This window comes from Osmerus eperlanus, chromosome 27 (assembly GCF_963692335.1).
Source record: "Osmerus eperlanus chromosome 27, fOsmEpe2.1, whole genome shotgun sequence".
Taxonomy (NCBI): domain Eukaryota; kingdom Metazoa; phylum Chordata; class Actinopteri; order Osmeriformes; family Osmeridae; genus Osmerus; species Osmerus eperlanus.
In genome coordinates, this window is record NC_085044.1 from 3,088,869 (window position 1) to 3,102,734 (window position 13,866).

The 13,866-nt window shown below is 45.5% G+C and overlaps 2 protein-coding genes across 3 annotated transcripts; one reads left to right on the top strand and one right to left on the bottom strand.

Moving 5' to 3' along the window:
• The first annotated feature begins 418 nt into the window (after positions 1-418).
• On the top strand, positions 419-9,699 carry smad9 (SMAD family member 9). Its single transcript, XM_062453401.1, has 8 exons — positions 419-571; positions 2,494-3,039; positions 4,935-5,150; positions 5,774-6,037; positions 6,443-6,550; positions 6,687-6,908; positions 8,099-8,355; positions 9,100-9,699. Exons 2-8 carry the CDS (start codon positions 2,841-2,843, stop codon positions 9,241-9,243), a joined length of 1,410 nt encoding a protein of 469 aa, XP_062309385.1. The 5' UTR covers positions 419-571; positions 2,494-2,840; the 3' UTR covers positions 9,244-9,699.
• On the bottom strand, positions 9,496-11,863 carry rfxap (regulatory factor X-associated protein). 2 transcript variants are annotated; one of them, XM_062453487.1, is made up of 3 exons: positions 11,132-11,863; positions 10,866-10,976; positions 9,496-10,464 (listed from the first exon to the last, which is right to left on the bottom strand). In XM_062453487.1, the coding sequence occupies exons 1-3, from the start codon at positions 11,564-11,566 to the stop codon at positions 10,360-10,362; spliced, it is 651 nt and encodes a 216-aa protein (XP_062309471.1). In that variant the 5' UTR covers positions 11,567-11,863; the 3' UTR covers positions 9,496-10,359. The 2 variants fall into 2 exon arrangements, with proteins under 2 accessions (XP_062309471.1, XP_062309470.1); XM_062453486.1 differs by having other exon boundaries at positions 10,866-10,983; positions 11,130-11,863.
• Positions 11,864-13,866: the final 2,003 nt, after the last annotated feature.

A 13,866-nucleotide genomic window follows, 5' to 3' on the forward strand; every position in this document is an offset into this window, starting at 1 on the left:
GATAGGAAAGAAGACACTTCCTGAGGTTGACAACACTGATCAAGTTTGCAGACTGTATGTGGTTACCAGACTGCCACACCCAGACCTGTATCAGATGGTCCCTTATGGAACAATAGACCTCGGCACAATGTAACGTAAACTACAGCCATGTGAACAATGAGAAGATATGTTATTCTGTTACTTGTACTGTTATGTCTCACCTGGATTGAAATTACCTATTAATAAACGTATTTCACCAGTGACACACACAGTCTCTCTCACACACACACACACACGCACACACACACGTACAAACACACACATCACCGCTGTCTCAATCTCTGAAATGCTGGGAAAGTTCCAGGGACAAGGCGGAGGGATTTTGCACGCAGGCGCTGCGGCTCCAGCCAGGCTGACGCCGAGGTTGTGGCGCTCTCTCGGATCGCAGAGGCTCCGAAGCCCCTCGCAAACACGCTCCACACCTCATAGCTCTAGAGTTCAGCCGCAGTGCAGCCTGTAGTTTGCTGACTTAGATCGCTCCAGAAAGGCACACACATCACCGAGTCAACTTTTTTTTTTATCAGAGCAAGGGGTGAGTGAATTAATTAATACATAAATTGGCTGTTCGGTTGCATTTTCATTGTTATTTTGCTGAATGTTTGTTGAATTTGAATTGTTATCAGGGAAAGACGTAAACATTTGAGAAGATCTGAAAGCCAATTAAGGGAGCATGATGCTCTGTAGCTATGTCCAAAAAATTCAAAGGCACCGAAACGTTTCATTGTTTGTTTTTTTGTTGTTGTTTTGAAACTTTTATGTTACATCCTAATTGTTGTCCATAGTGTTTTTATATAATAGTCCTTAGGCTATTCTATTTGAAAACTATATACTATTCCCCGTAATTATTAATTATCCGTATATTTTGAGTTTATAAACTAGTTTAGGGCAATCGTGCTAGTTCATTGGCTTCCCTCACCTTCAGTGTTGTTGTAAAATAAAGATGCGGAAACGAGTGACACAGCTGTATCATGCATGTAAATAATTGTGTAGGTGTGTCCAGGTTAGGGAGAGACCTCGGCATGTTTGTATAAAATGGTGTGTAGTAAAAGGGGAACTGATGTGTTTACTTTTGGGAGGGTGTCCTCATGATAAAGCATTAGGTTATTAAGCCTATCTGAGCCAGTAGACTGTGTGACGCCAGCTTCATAAAAGCTGTGGAACAAGGGCGAGTAGCACAGAGGGTTTAGAGCGCTGAGGTGCTTCCATAAAAGTTGAACTCAACTGTGTAAGGGCTTTATCGTAACTCTGTTTATGTGGTTACTTGTTTAACTATGGGTTTATATTAACTGGCAGTTTTCTGTGTTGTTGTTGTTGCTTATACATTGTTAGGAGTTTATCTTGAATGAAAGGGGTTTCAGTAGCCTACTTTACGGTCAGCGTACGGCGCGCGCAGGATGGTACTCACGTGCCACTCCGTTTCCCCGCATTCTTTATATCAGCACAAGAACATCTTTCATTCTGATTCAGTTTCAGCGGTTCGATTTTTTTATTTTTGTCCAAGATGACTACACCATGCGACTTAGCCCGTGATAATATTTGGGGCGAGGGCGGATGCTTGATGTTCCTTTTAAAAGCCCCCAATAGGGTAAACAAACAGATTACATATCCTTTTCCACTGCGCTTTGATCACCTTCCTTGTCTGACAGAAGCGGGGGCATGGGGTCAGATCTTAACCCTCCCTAGAGATTTGAACATAAGAATTTCAACTCATCCATAAGATTTGCCTTAACCAGGTCTCTTAACTCTGGAACCACCACGTTTTATACCTGGCATATGGTTTCTTATGCAGGGACCATTTAATAGCCAATTACTGCAAAATGTGGTTGGATTAGTGCCAGAGGGATAAAGAGAGAAGGGGGAGATGGATAGAAAGGGAAAGGGGCGAGATTGAGAGCCTATAGCCTGCCTGTCTGTGTGTTGAGAGGCATGTGATGTGTGCTGGCCAGACAGCATGGCACCTGGTCTGTGGCATGATTGTAGAAATAGCAGCATAGAACTGACACCAACACACAGTTCCAATGAACAGAACGAAAGCAGCGCTTTCCCAATATAGGCCACGTCTGACCGGTCCCTTTGAAGTACGAGTCTCCAGAAAGAAACATTGTCCAATTCGTTGTGAAATATCTTCTCCTCCGGGATTTATGTCTGGAAAGATTGCATGGTTGCGATTCATATTGGACAGTATCAGTACTTTATGATTGTGTTTGGTTGGATGCAACATGTGTCGGAGGATGACAGACTGGACTGTGGTTAGATATAAATCCACCCCAAGCACTCAAATTGGGCTTAGTGGTCAGGATAAGCCCCTCCACCCACATCCATCCTTCCCCCCTCTCCCTAAACAAAGTCAATCCCAAGACCTCTGTTCTCTCCCACCTCTGAATCATCGTACCGGAGCCCTCTGCTTCGTTGCCAGTATTAGCACTTAATACCGTCTCTCACCTCTTTCACCAGAATGATTGAAACCTGACCCCCGGACTTCTGGCTGCGCGAGGAAAAACATCACCAGCAGGAGGTTTCTGATTCCGGGGCCCGGCCAGATTTCCCACTGTGCCCACGCAGAGGGAGGATTTGAGATTGTGTTTCTGCGGTGGCGTCGTGCCAGCTTCCCCACCGACACGACTGTTCCGCTCTATCTATCTCCGTCTCTCCCTCCCTCCCTCGCTCCTCTCTTCCAACTCCTCCATCCATCACGTCCTGCGTCTGTGCTCCCGCTCTCTGCATCCACCAGAACCCTCGTTCGCTCAGTCCAACCCTCGGCCGCCTCTCCAGATAGCGAGCCAGCCGGACGGACGGCCGACATGCACTCCACCACCACCTCCATCACTTCGCTCTTCTCCTTCACCAGCCCGGCAGTGAAGCGCCTGCTGGGATGGAAACAGGGGGACGAGGAGGAGAAGTGGGCGGAGAAGGCCGTCGACTCTCTGGTGAAGAAGCTGAAGAAGAAGAAGGGAGCGATGGAGGAGTTGGAGAGAGCCCTCAGCTCACCCGGACAGCCAAGTGAGTGTTCGACAAATCATCATGAAAATAACTATGACGGAGGGTACAATTTCTGGGGAAATGTGAAGTGTGCTTGCAGCTGGAGCAGTTTGTTTAGCTACAAATCTCCAAACTTGTTGTTTTCATTTATATAAAACGTCCATAATGTTCAAATATCTGGAGAAAGACAGAGATTTTCTTCGGGTGTACTTAAGTTTTATGGTTACTAAAAGACAAACCCACAACTGACATTAGTATATCTATAAAAAATTAAGTTTGATTTATTATCGATGAAGACTGCATAGATTAAAACGTGAATAACAAACATTAGTGGCTTCTTGTTTAAAGGTAGGATACAGTCATTTTGCCACCTACTTAGCTAAAAGGGTTGGACGAATGGAAAATGTCATTTCCGTTTTGCTCCATTTTCCTTCACAAGAATTACGTGAATCATATGAACCAACGTGACTAACCTTCCCATGGCGCTTCATCTCCATCACACTGTCACATGAAAGGAAAATACATCTTTAAAGTGGAGTGGGGTTTGTCAGCAAAGATAACAGACTAAATGGGTTGAGAGGCCATGGCAATCCTGTCTTTAAAGTAGGCTTTTTTTAAGACGCATTATAAGTCTACATGAAGGGGCACAGGCAGGGAGTACCAGTAGCCTAATGCTGGGTTTGAAACCATCTGGGGGATGTTGCATGAGGACATGTATTTGAAAAACCAATTGTGCTGCAATTTCATGAGATTATGATTCGTTTAACAACGTATTAATTTAGCAGCTGCTTTCAACCAATCATGCACTGAGCTAAACCTAACTGTGAGTCATTGCCTTTCACCATTGCCCTCTCACACCTGGCAATCGTTTGCATTGATTGGCAATAAGAACACATGGCCAATACTACCTATCGAGATCAATTAGATCTAATGTAACAATCAACAGGATAGAAACAGGTAGCAGATCTAGCTCTAACATTGGTCATTGGTAACAGGTGGTATTGGTCATGTGACCTTTTTGCCAATCAATGCAAACGATTGCCAGGTGTGTTTCTCAAATGAGGGATTGATTATGAGCAAGTGTGACTGTCCACATCCATCATTCAGGTTGGCAGGGTTAGCTCTGTGGTTAGAGTGCATGACTCCCAGTCAAGAGGTTGGAGGTTCATATTCCCCCAAGGTGCTTTTGGATGAAAGCTTTCAATAGAACATGACGATGTTGAACATATATCTCTAAAGTGGGCTTTTCTTAAAGATACATTTTTTTTTGTTTGTTTGTTTTTTTATATATATATAGCGCCCGATCACAAAATAAAAATAAGTCATTTAAGGTTACCTTTCCTATAAAACAGGTTTATAGCTTGCTCTTTTATTAAACAAACTAAATGGCCTTATGTTATTTATCTTATTTACATGACGGCATGTCATTTCTGTCTCTACATGGTTGTCGCCCCCGCCGACCATGAACATGAACACGCTGACAATGCATCCTTATGGTGAAGTGTGCATTATTCTGCCTTCTTTGGGGGAGATCAGAAAAGCCAGACATAGGATTCGAACCCAAGCCCCCTTCCTGAAGGGCCCCAGTGCCGTGGCGTCCATGACAAATTCCACACCAATCGAAACATCGTCAGTTTGAATTAAGATCAGGTCTTTCAGATCGTGACCAATCGTAACCAGCCAACGTGTTATTTCATTACATTACATTACGTAATTTACCAGACGCTCTTATCCAAAGCGACTTACAGTAAGTACAGGGACATTCCCCCCCGAGGCAAGTAGGGTGAAGTGCCTTGCCCAAGGACACAACATCATTTGGCAGAGCCAGGAATCGAACCGGAAACCTTCTGATTGGTAGCCCGATTCCCTAACCGCTCAGCCATCTGACCCCCATATTTCCCCTCCGCTGTCTCCAGGCAAGTGCGTGACCATCCCCCGCTCCCTGGACGGGCGGCTGCAGGTGTCCCACAGGAAGGGCCTCCCCCATGTGATCTACTGCCGGGTGTGGCGCTGGCCCGACCTGCAGTCCCACCACGAGCTCAAGGCCCTGGACTGCTGCGAGTTCCCCTTCGGGGCCAAACAGAAGGACATCTGCATCAACCCCTACCACTACAGACGGGTCGAGACCCCAGGTAGCGCTGGAGCGGGGTGGGCGGGCGGGAGAGTGGATGTATGGATGGATGTAAGTTTGTGTGTGTGTGTGTGTGTGTGGGGAGTCAGGTGGTTGAGCAGGTAGGGAATCGGGCTAGTAATCTGAAGGTTGCCAGTTCGATTTCCGGCCGTGCCAAATGACGTTGTGTCCTTGGGCAAGGCACTTCACCCTACTTGCCTCGGGGGGAATGTCCCTGTACTTCACTGTGGATAAGAGCGTCTTCTAAATGACTAAATGTAAATGTGTGGGGGTATATTAATTAATAGATGGGTAGATGGTTGGATGGACAGATGTATTCTACATCTATGATATGGATATGATATATATGCTAGGGAGAATAAGACATTGTCGTAGCAGTTTGGGGTTGAATCCTTGAAACCTTGTATGTGTGTAGAGGACGACTTCTACTTGTTGTTGAAGGTTATTGGATAAAAACAGGAACACATTTTTCAGGAGTACATAGATTGAGTCATTTGATATTGCAGAGTTGTATTTATTGATCAACACTATCCCTGTCTTTCTCTCTCGCTCTCTCTCTCCGTTCTGATTTCCCTCTTTGCTCTCTCTCCCCACCTCTCCCTACACCTCCCTCTCCTCCCTCAGTGCTGCCCCCGGTGTTGGTCCCCCGCCACAGCGAGTTTAACCCCCAGCACAGCCTGCTGGCCAAGTTCCGCAACGCCTCCTTGCACAACGAACCTCTGATGCCCCAGAACGCCACCTACCCGGACTCCTTCCCTCCCCTGCCCTGCTCCACCTTCTCCTCCTCCCCCTCCTCCTCCTCTCTCACCCAGTCCTCCGGCACCCACAGCTACCCCAACTCTCCCAGCAGTGCAGCGGAGCCTGGAAGCAGCCCCTATCACATCACAGGTGGGGGGGGGGGGATCGCATGTTCACGCTGCAAAAATGCCCGATCCAATTTGACTGCAGAAATATTAGCTGTGAGCTTTCTTATGCTTAACCCTTGTGTTATCTTCGGGTCATTCCGACCCATCAGTCATTGTGACCCACCGTCGTATTGCGACAAATTTACCTCATACAAAAACAAAGTGAAGCATTTTCTTTTAACTGATGGGCTGTCTCAGACCCCCCACATTGCAAAGGTTAAAAGAAAATTATTTTTATTTGTTTTTGTATTGGGTAAAATTGGGTAAACACAACGATGGTTCGTTATGAACCTTTGGGTCATGTGACCCGAAGGCAGCACAAGGGTTAAAAGGACGTTTGGCTTGTGAATTCCACCCCCCCCCCCCCTCCTCCACCCACCCCAAACAGAGACACCACCACCCCCCTACAGCATGATGGAAACTGGGCCCCAGGAGGACGTGAAGCCTGGAGACACAGCAAACACCAACAAACTCACCTTCTCCGCCCCTCACAGAGGTAACACACGCACACACAAAAACATGTGCACGCAAAGATGCAGCGGCACACATAAATCGTAGACTTAACCCACAAGAACTCCCGTGAATGAGTTAATTGGTTCATGAATCACCTGTCCCTGGTTCCTGCTGTTCAGACCTGCGGCCGGTGTGCTACGAGGAGCCAGAGTACTGGTGTTCGGTAGCGTACTACGAGCTCAACAACCGGGTCGGGGAGACCTTCCACGCCTCCTCCCGGAGCGTCCTGGTCGACGGCTTCACCGACCCGTCCAACAACAAGAACCGCTTCTGCCTGGGCCTGCTGTCCAACGTCAACCGGAACTCCACCATCGAGCACACGCGCAGACACATCGGCAAAGGTACGGGTTCATCATCATAATAATACATTTGATTTCTAACGCACTTTTGAATTTGAAAACAAATCTCAAAGTGCTACAGTTAAGATTATAAAACAAGGTAGAACATCAATATAAAATACAATTAGATCATTAAAACTCACAAGATCTGCTAAAAAGATTTTTTTTAGTCCTTTTTTAAAAGTCTCAGTGGTTTGAGGCTTCAGGCTTCAAGGACAGTCAGAGTAGGATCGATTAGAGGTGCGTTTGATTTGGCTCAGCCTTACCAGTGGTGTGACCGATCCACTGGTTTCATTGTTGCTGGTGGCCCAAATCAAGGACACTCAGGTCTTAGCCCAGATTTTGTATTCATACTTGGCCTAGGTCCTGTTACTAGGACTGTTGCAGTAGTGGGAGCCAATACCTCATACTGGACTGAAATAAAACAGTGTCAGCTTTGTGTAAAACAACCCCTCCACTCGATGTATTAAGCCTGTGTTTTTTCAATAAGGAAAAGACCTTCTTGTTGAGTCATTCATCAGTGTAGCTATGGCTGGCGCCAGTCTATCCATCACGTCTGCGTAGCTCTGTCAGACTGAGCTTGTGTGTGAGCAAGCTAAAGAGATCCATATGACAAGTTAATGGCTTAGACTTATGTCGGCTCTTCACATAGTGTCAGAGTAGCTGTCACTAGAGTTGGGGGAGAGATACAATGAGGCCATGGGTAAACATGAATCGAGCTTTTGTGGGGTGTTTGTGTGTGTGAGAGAGTTGTGGGAGCTTCAGAGGGGATGTCAGCAGTAGACAAGCCAACAATGCCTCCCTCTACACACACACACACACACACAGGATCAAGGGCAGAGACTATCCAGAGGCTATGTGTTTAGAACGTATCATTAGCATGCCTTTGTGGCAAACCTTCATAAGGTCACCACCTTCTCTGAACACAAATGGCAAGTATTTTAACCTCTCTCTCTCCACCTCCCTTTTTCATCCTCCATCTCTCTCTCCACCTCCATTTTTCATCTCTCTCTCTCTCTCTCCCCATCTCTCTCTTTCTATCTCTCTCTCACTCATTTTCCTTGTTTTCATTCACCTCTTCCCTTCTTGCTCTCTGTCTCTCTCTCTCTCTCTGTCTCTCTCTGTCTCTGTCGCTCTCTCTCTGTCTCTCTCTCTCTCTGTCTCTCTCTGTCTCTGTCTCTCTCCCCCCCCAGGAGTGCACCTGTACTACGTGGGCGGGGAGGTTTACGCTGAGTGCCTGAGCGACAGCAGCATCTTTGTCCAGAGCCGCAACTGCAACCACCAGCACGGCTTCCACGCCACCACCGTGTGCAAGATCCCCAGCGGCTGCAGCCTGAAGATCTTCAACAACCAGCTGTTCGCCCAGCTGCTGTCCCAGTCCGTCAACCACGGCTTCGAGGTCGTCTACGAGCTCACCAAGATGTGCACCATCCGCATGAGCTTCGTCAAGGTAACCGCCGCAGAGGTCACGGGGGTCAGGGGGTTCGTCGAGGTCATCGGCAAGGGGCAGAGCGGTCGGAGGTTAGAGGTCAGGGGCTGTGAGTTTTGTCAAAGTCGCCACAGTACTAACCGCACTGGACAGGGCCCAGCTTAACATGTCAACGATGGAAATAAAACTCCTTACTTAAAGACAATGTTCCAAACTGAAATATCCACTAAAGTTGAAGCAATCTAGAATAGGTTAGTACATGGGATAGGAAATACGGCACTATAGTTGTGCTGAATGCCAATCATTCCATGCCATTGTTTGCTTTTTCAACCGTCCATTGCTAAATTAAGGCTGTCTAACAGCAGCTAGGGTGTTATGTCTATAGGTTCCTAATAAAATCTCCATGCAGAGTCCCTGCTGGAACTGAATATGCTGCTACTTTGACCTTTTGACTTCTGCAGGCAGATATGTGTGTTAGAGACAGTCCCCTAGCATGCTCACACACACACACACACACACACACACACACACACACACACACACACAGGTCGTCTCTTATTACGCAAAGCAAGCACACACATTGCGCACGGAAACATACGTTTGCCACCAAACACACACAACTTCATAGGCATGGGTATAAACGAAAACTCAACGTGTTTTCTAATTATGTTCTGTAAAACATTTTGGCTTTGTAATACATGTATTAATCATTGGTCCCAAGTGTCAAACAAGTTCTCGTCCGACTTCCTTGCTTCCTCTGACCAGGGCTGGGGTGCCGAGTACCACCGCCAAGATGTCACCAGCACCCCCTGCTGGATAGAGGTGCATCTGCATGGACCACTACAGTGGCTGGACAAGGTGCTCACTCAAATGGGCTCACCTCACAACCCCATTTCCTCTGTCTCCTAACACATAGACACACACACACACACACACACGTATCTCAGTTGTCCACAGCCTTTTACAAGCGTTACTCTGTGCAGGTCTGTGCAGTTCTGTCACCATGGGGTGGCATCTGTGTAATCATAAATACTGTTTTTTTTCTATAAATAAAAGAATAACATGCAAGAAATTTCAACTTTATGTCATCTTTTAGCGATACAAAAAGAAGAGTTCCAATATTTCATTTAACTACTTAGCAGCCATATTTTCAGTAGGAAGCATTTCAGTTACTTTCAGTAAGGCTACAATCTTTTTCTTCTGCACTTACAGCCATAAATTGAGATTTACATGTAGGTACAAATAGTATGCACATGTTTAAATAGGCTATGAAGTATGTATGTGTTGATACAGTATATGTACCTGACTTCCTGAGTGTGTCACGTACTGGCTGTCGTTTACCTGTTCCAATAAAGTTTTTTCAAAGAAACAGTCTGGTCTAATTGGTGTCACAAGAGATCAATCGTTTTATGGGCATTCTTGGTACTGCTAGATGCAGCACTGACATGTCCAGCATCTTTTTATCACTCGGTGCTCACAAGGATATACACACACAGTAGCCAAACTCAGACAGACCACTAGCCTTAAGGTTTTCTCGCCATGGCACACACGGAAGCATGATAGTAACACATAAAAACAAACAAATGTTTGATCATAAAAATAACATCAAACTAAAAGTGTAGACATGCCACGCATTGACTTGATAACTTAGCCATAGAGAAACGTCATAACACACATTACAGAGCTTACTTACAGAAAGATCATGTTACACAACGCCATTTTAAATAAGTTAAAAAAAAACAACATAATTTTACGTCACATTTTAGCTCTAACTACATAAAAACACTTCAGCTGCATTTCTAATGGACTAGACAGTATGAAACAGTTGACGGCGCAACAGTATCCCTTTGTAGCACATTTCTAGAATCAGTTTGTGACGTATTTCCTCGTCAAGGATGCAAACGTTATCAACGCCATAACTGACGCTCAACAGACCACCTCCCCAATGGTGCTGGAAGAGTCTTTGCTCACCATCCCCAACAAGGAGAAGTAGCCTAGCCGACTGTTTTCATGTCCCCGTTGCCCCTAGCAGCCCTGGAACTCCTGCTGTGATTGGCTGTGGGTCTGCTGGGTCAGAAGTCGTTGCTGCTGTTGCAGGAAGCTGATGACCTCAGGACTTCTCAGGAGAGACTGGAAAGAGAGAGACAGAGACAGAGACAGAGACAGAGAGAGAGAGAGAGAGAGAGAGAGAGAGAGAGAGAGAGAGAGAGAGAGGGAAGGATTAGCCAGGCTTCCCCAATGCAACATGAGCAAGTGTTATATAGACCAGTGGTTCTCAACCCTGGTCCTCAAGTACCCCCTGTCCTGCATGTTTTAGATATTTCTGTTCCAACACACCTGATTCAAATGAATGGTCGTTAGCAGGCTTCGACATAACTAGATAACAACCCATTCATTTGAATCAGGTGTGTTGGAGCAGGGCAACATCTAAAACATGCAGGATAGGGGGTACTTGAGGACCAGGGTTGAAAACCACTGATATAGACTGCTTATTCGTTTGCCTCAGTCCGGTTCAAGAAAGTCTGACTCACCAGTCTCTTCTGGTTGAGCACCTGTTCTATGAGCGAGGGTCTGGTTGGCCGGTCCCCAACACTCCCTAAACGTTGCTTGTTGACAGAAACAGGCCTTTCCTCAGAGCTGTCCTGGTACACATGTAAGAAGAAGAAAAAAAAACAGTAATGTACACATTACCAGTACCTGCAGAATACATGTATTAACTCACATGCCTATTTGTTGATGTGTGTTGCTATTTGGGGGGGCTGCATTAATATCTAACAAAACAATCAATGGTGCCTACTTCAAGTTTTCCACTAGACATCGCCTGGTCACTCTTCTTCTTCTTGTACTTGTCTTTGTACATCTTGTTGCGGTGCTTTTTACACATCCATGGTTTCCTCTGCTTCGCGACCTGGTTTGTGGTCTCTGGACAACCCTCATACGTGCAGGATTTGGAGACGTTCTCATTCTCGCCGAAAGCCTCTTCGTCGTTCGGGTCATCGGGACTTGGAGCGCTATCCCTCGGATCAGATGTATCCAGCACGTCGCTCTCCTCGTCAGGGTCATCCATGTCGTACGAGTACATGTTGTTTTCGGATTCCTGCGGCGTGACTACATTTCTACTATCGACCACGCCGCTCTTGTCCACATAGTATGTCTGTCCATCCTTGGTGAGCAAAAGCGAAATGCTCGAGTCTTTGTTATTATTCGCTGATGAGGTGTCATCTTCACTCATGACAGACGCTGTTGTTAGCTAGCTAGCAATAACCAGTAGGCGAAATCTGAATCTAAGTTTAGCTAACGTTAGCAAAGCTAGCTCCACGGTGTGACAGCCGTGAACTAGATCGCTAGTAGCACCAAATACCGGAGAGAAATGTCCGTTTTTTCCGTACAAACAAATCCACAAATCCCTCAATGTTTATAGGCAAAGGTATATATGAATTACATCATGTAGCAAGGTACAAATAAACCACACCATGTGGATCCACTTGATATTAGCTTCTCCCCCTTCCTTGGCTTCAACAACAACCAGTTACAGAAGGGTGGAGTCTCAAGATAAAGAGAAATCCGCCGTCTAGCGGTCACTAATGGAACTGTCTCTGGGTGGTATATTACCACAGATGTCAAGAACGGAAAATACGGTAGTATTTGCCACTGTGAATCCCAAATCCCAACATCAGTGAAAGTCACTGTGAGATGTAATAACAAATACGGCCACAAAGGTATAAAATATGTAATTTACAAACACAAATCATGATGGAAAGATGTATGTGATATTGTTAGTTTGTATTTGGATTCGATTACTCATGTTATTGACAATAAACATACACAAACAATTTGTTAAGAGTATTTATTTTAATAAACAATATTGGAACAGAGGTATAGGTATTGTATGCAACATATGCTAATACATTGGTGCAAGGGTGAGAGCATTGATGAACCACATTTATTACTGTATATTCAAGTGGCGGGTACCAAACTACAATACCCATAATCCCATAGGATATCAGCAATGTCCAAGCAGGAGGGGGAAATTATGGATGGGACAGATCTGCGTAGACATCACTGTGGGCACATCGATTGGTGAAGATGACACAGTCTCTTGTACACACAGTAGCGTGAAGAGAACTGATAGTTGCTGGGAAATCATCTGCACCAGACTCAAACACCCTCGACCTCATATCCTGTCGGACTGAGGCTCTTTGGCCTTGTCTTTCAACACCATATATGGTCGTGTTCTCTCATTAAGCTCCCTCCATTGGACACGGGCGCTGAGAAGGTGACATCAATCCCAGAGTTGTGGCTGGAAGTTCATTGCAATGGTTATTTATTACATGACAACTGTTTGTTAGGTATTCACTTACACTGTGGTCCACCTTTTCACTGCTCCTCTCTACTGATAAATAAATATATTGTGGACTATCAAAATAAATAAAATTATACTATTTACATAGCATACACACATGAACCCATCACCATCAATTGTGGTAAGAGCAAGCTACTCTCTGGCTCCCATGGATCAGGGTTACAGATAAACATCAATTCTATAGAGAAGACTTTATTGTTTTTTTTATGTGTAAAATGACCTGTGTGAATTGTATTTCGTAACTGCTGTGCTGTTTCTTGTCTCCAGTGTGCTAGGCATGGATAGTGCTACCGCTGGTTTGATCCAAGACCTATTTGGACACACAGAAGAAGTCCTCTGATGCCCGTCCCTCTCTGACTGGCGGTTGCCAGGCTTCATTAGCAACCGTCTAATCAGTCCTCTCATGTTCATGTAAACGGGTGTGCTGTATTCAGACGTGACAGGCAGACCTGGGACAACTGCCATCAATTTGAACGATTTTGAAAGTATTCGGAAGGTGTGTTTGGTTTGCCTCCCGGTTGGTGCCTAAAGGTGTGATCCATTGGTTCCAGTCTGCTGGAGTTTAATCGTGTGCAACCCAGGTTCGAAAGGAACACCGATAGCATTTGACCCAGGTCTGATTACAGAAAGGCATCCATTTCGTGGTGAGAATGATAGTTAAGAGGAGTTCTGGAGTATAAGCAGATTAAAAACAAACACACTGTAAACACTTGTTTTTCGGAGAAACGGCTCCAGCTTCCGTTAAACTCGTAAAACCCTTATTCGCTCCATGTGATCGGACATGTCGTCAAGGAAGGCTATACCACTTTGACAAAAGTATTCTCAAATCTACATCTACGCACCTTCTATTACGTTCAATACAATCGATCTAAAAACGTGTTTCCGTGGTAAAAATGAAAACAAAAAAAAAGTTTTACTAGAACATGATATAGCAACAGTTCCTGTTTCTCCATGTATTGCCAGATGTTTCATCGGTTGAGCTCTGATCATCACCAGAAGGTGAACTGTGTCACCATCTCTCGCTCCTGGAGCTCTTTAACGGATGCGAAGACGAGAGAATAGTAGAAAAAGTCATTTTCTCTTCCTCACACTTCCCCCCCTCTCTCTTCATCCTCAGTCTGGACCACCCATCGCCTCCTTTCACCACCCCTCCACCCCTCCCTGACTGT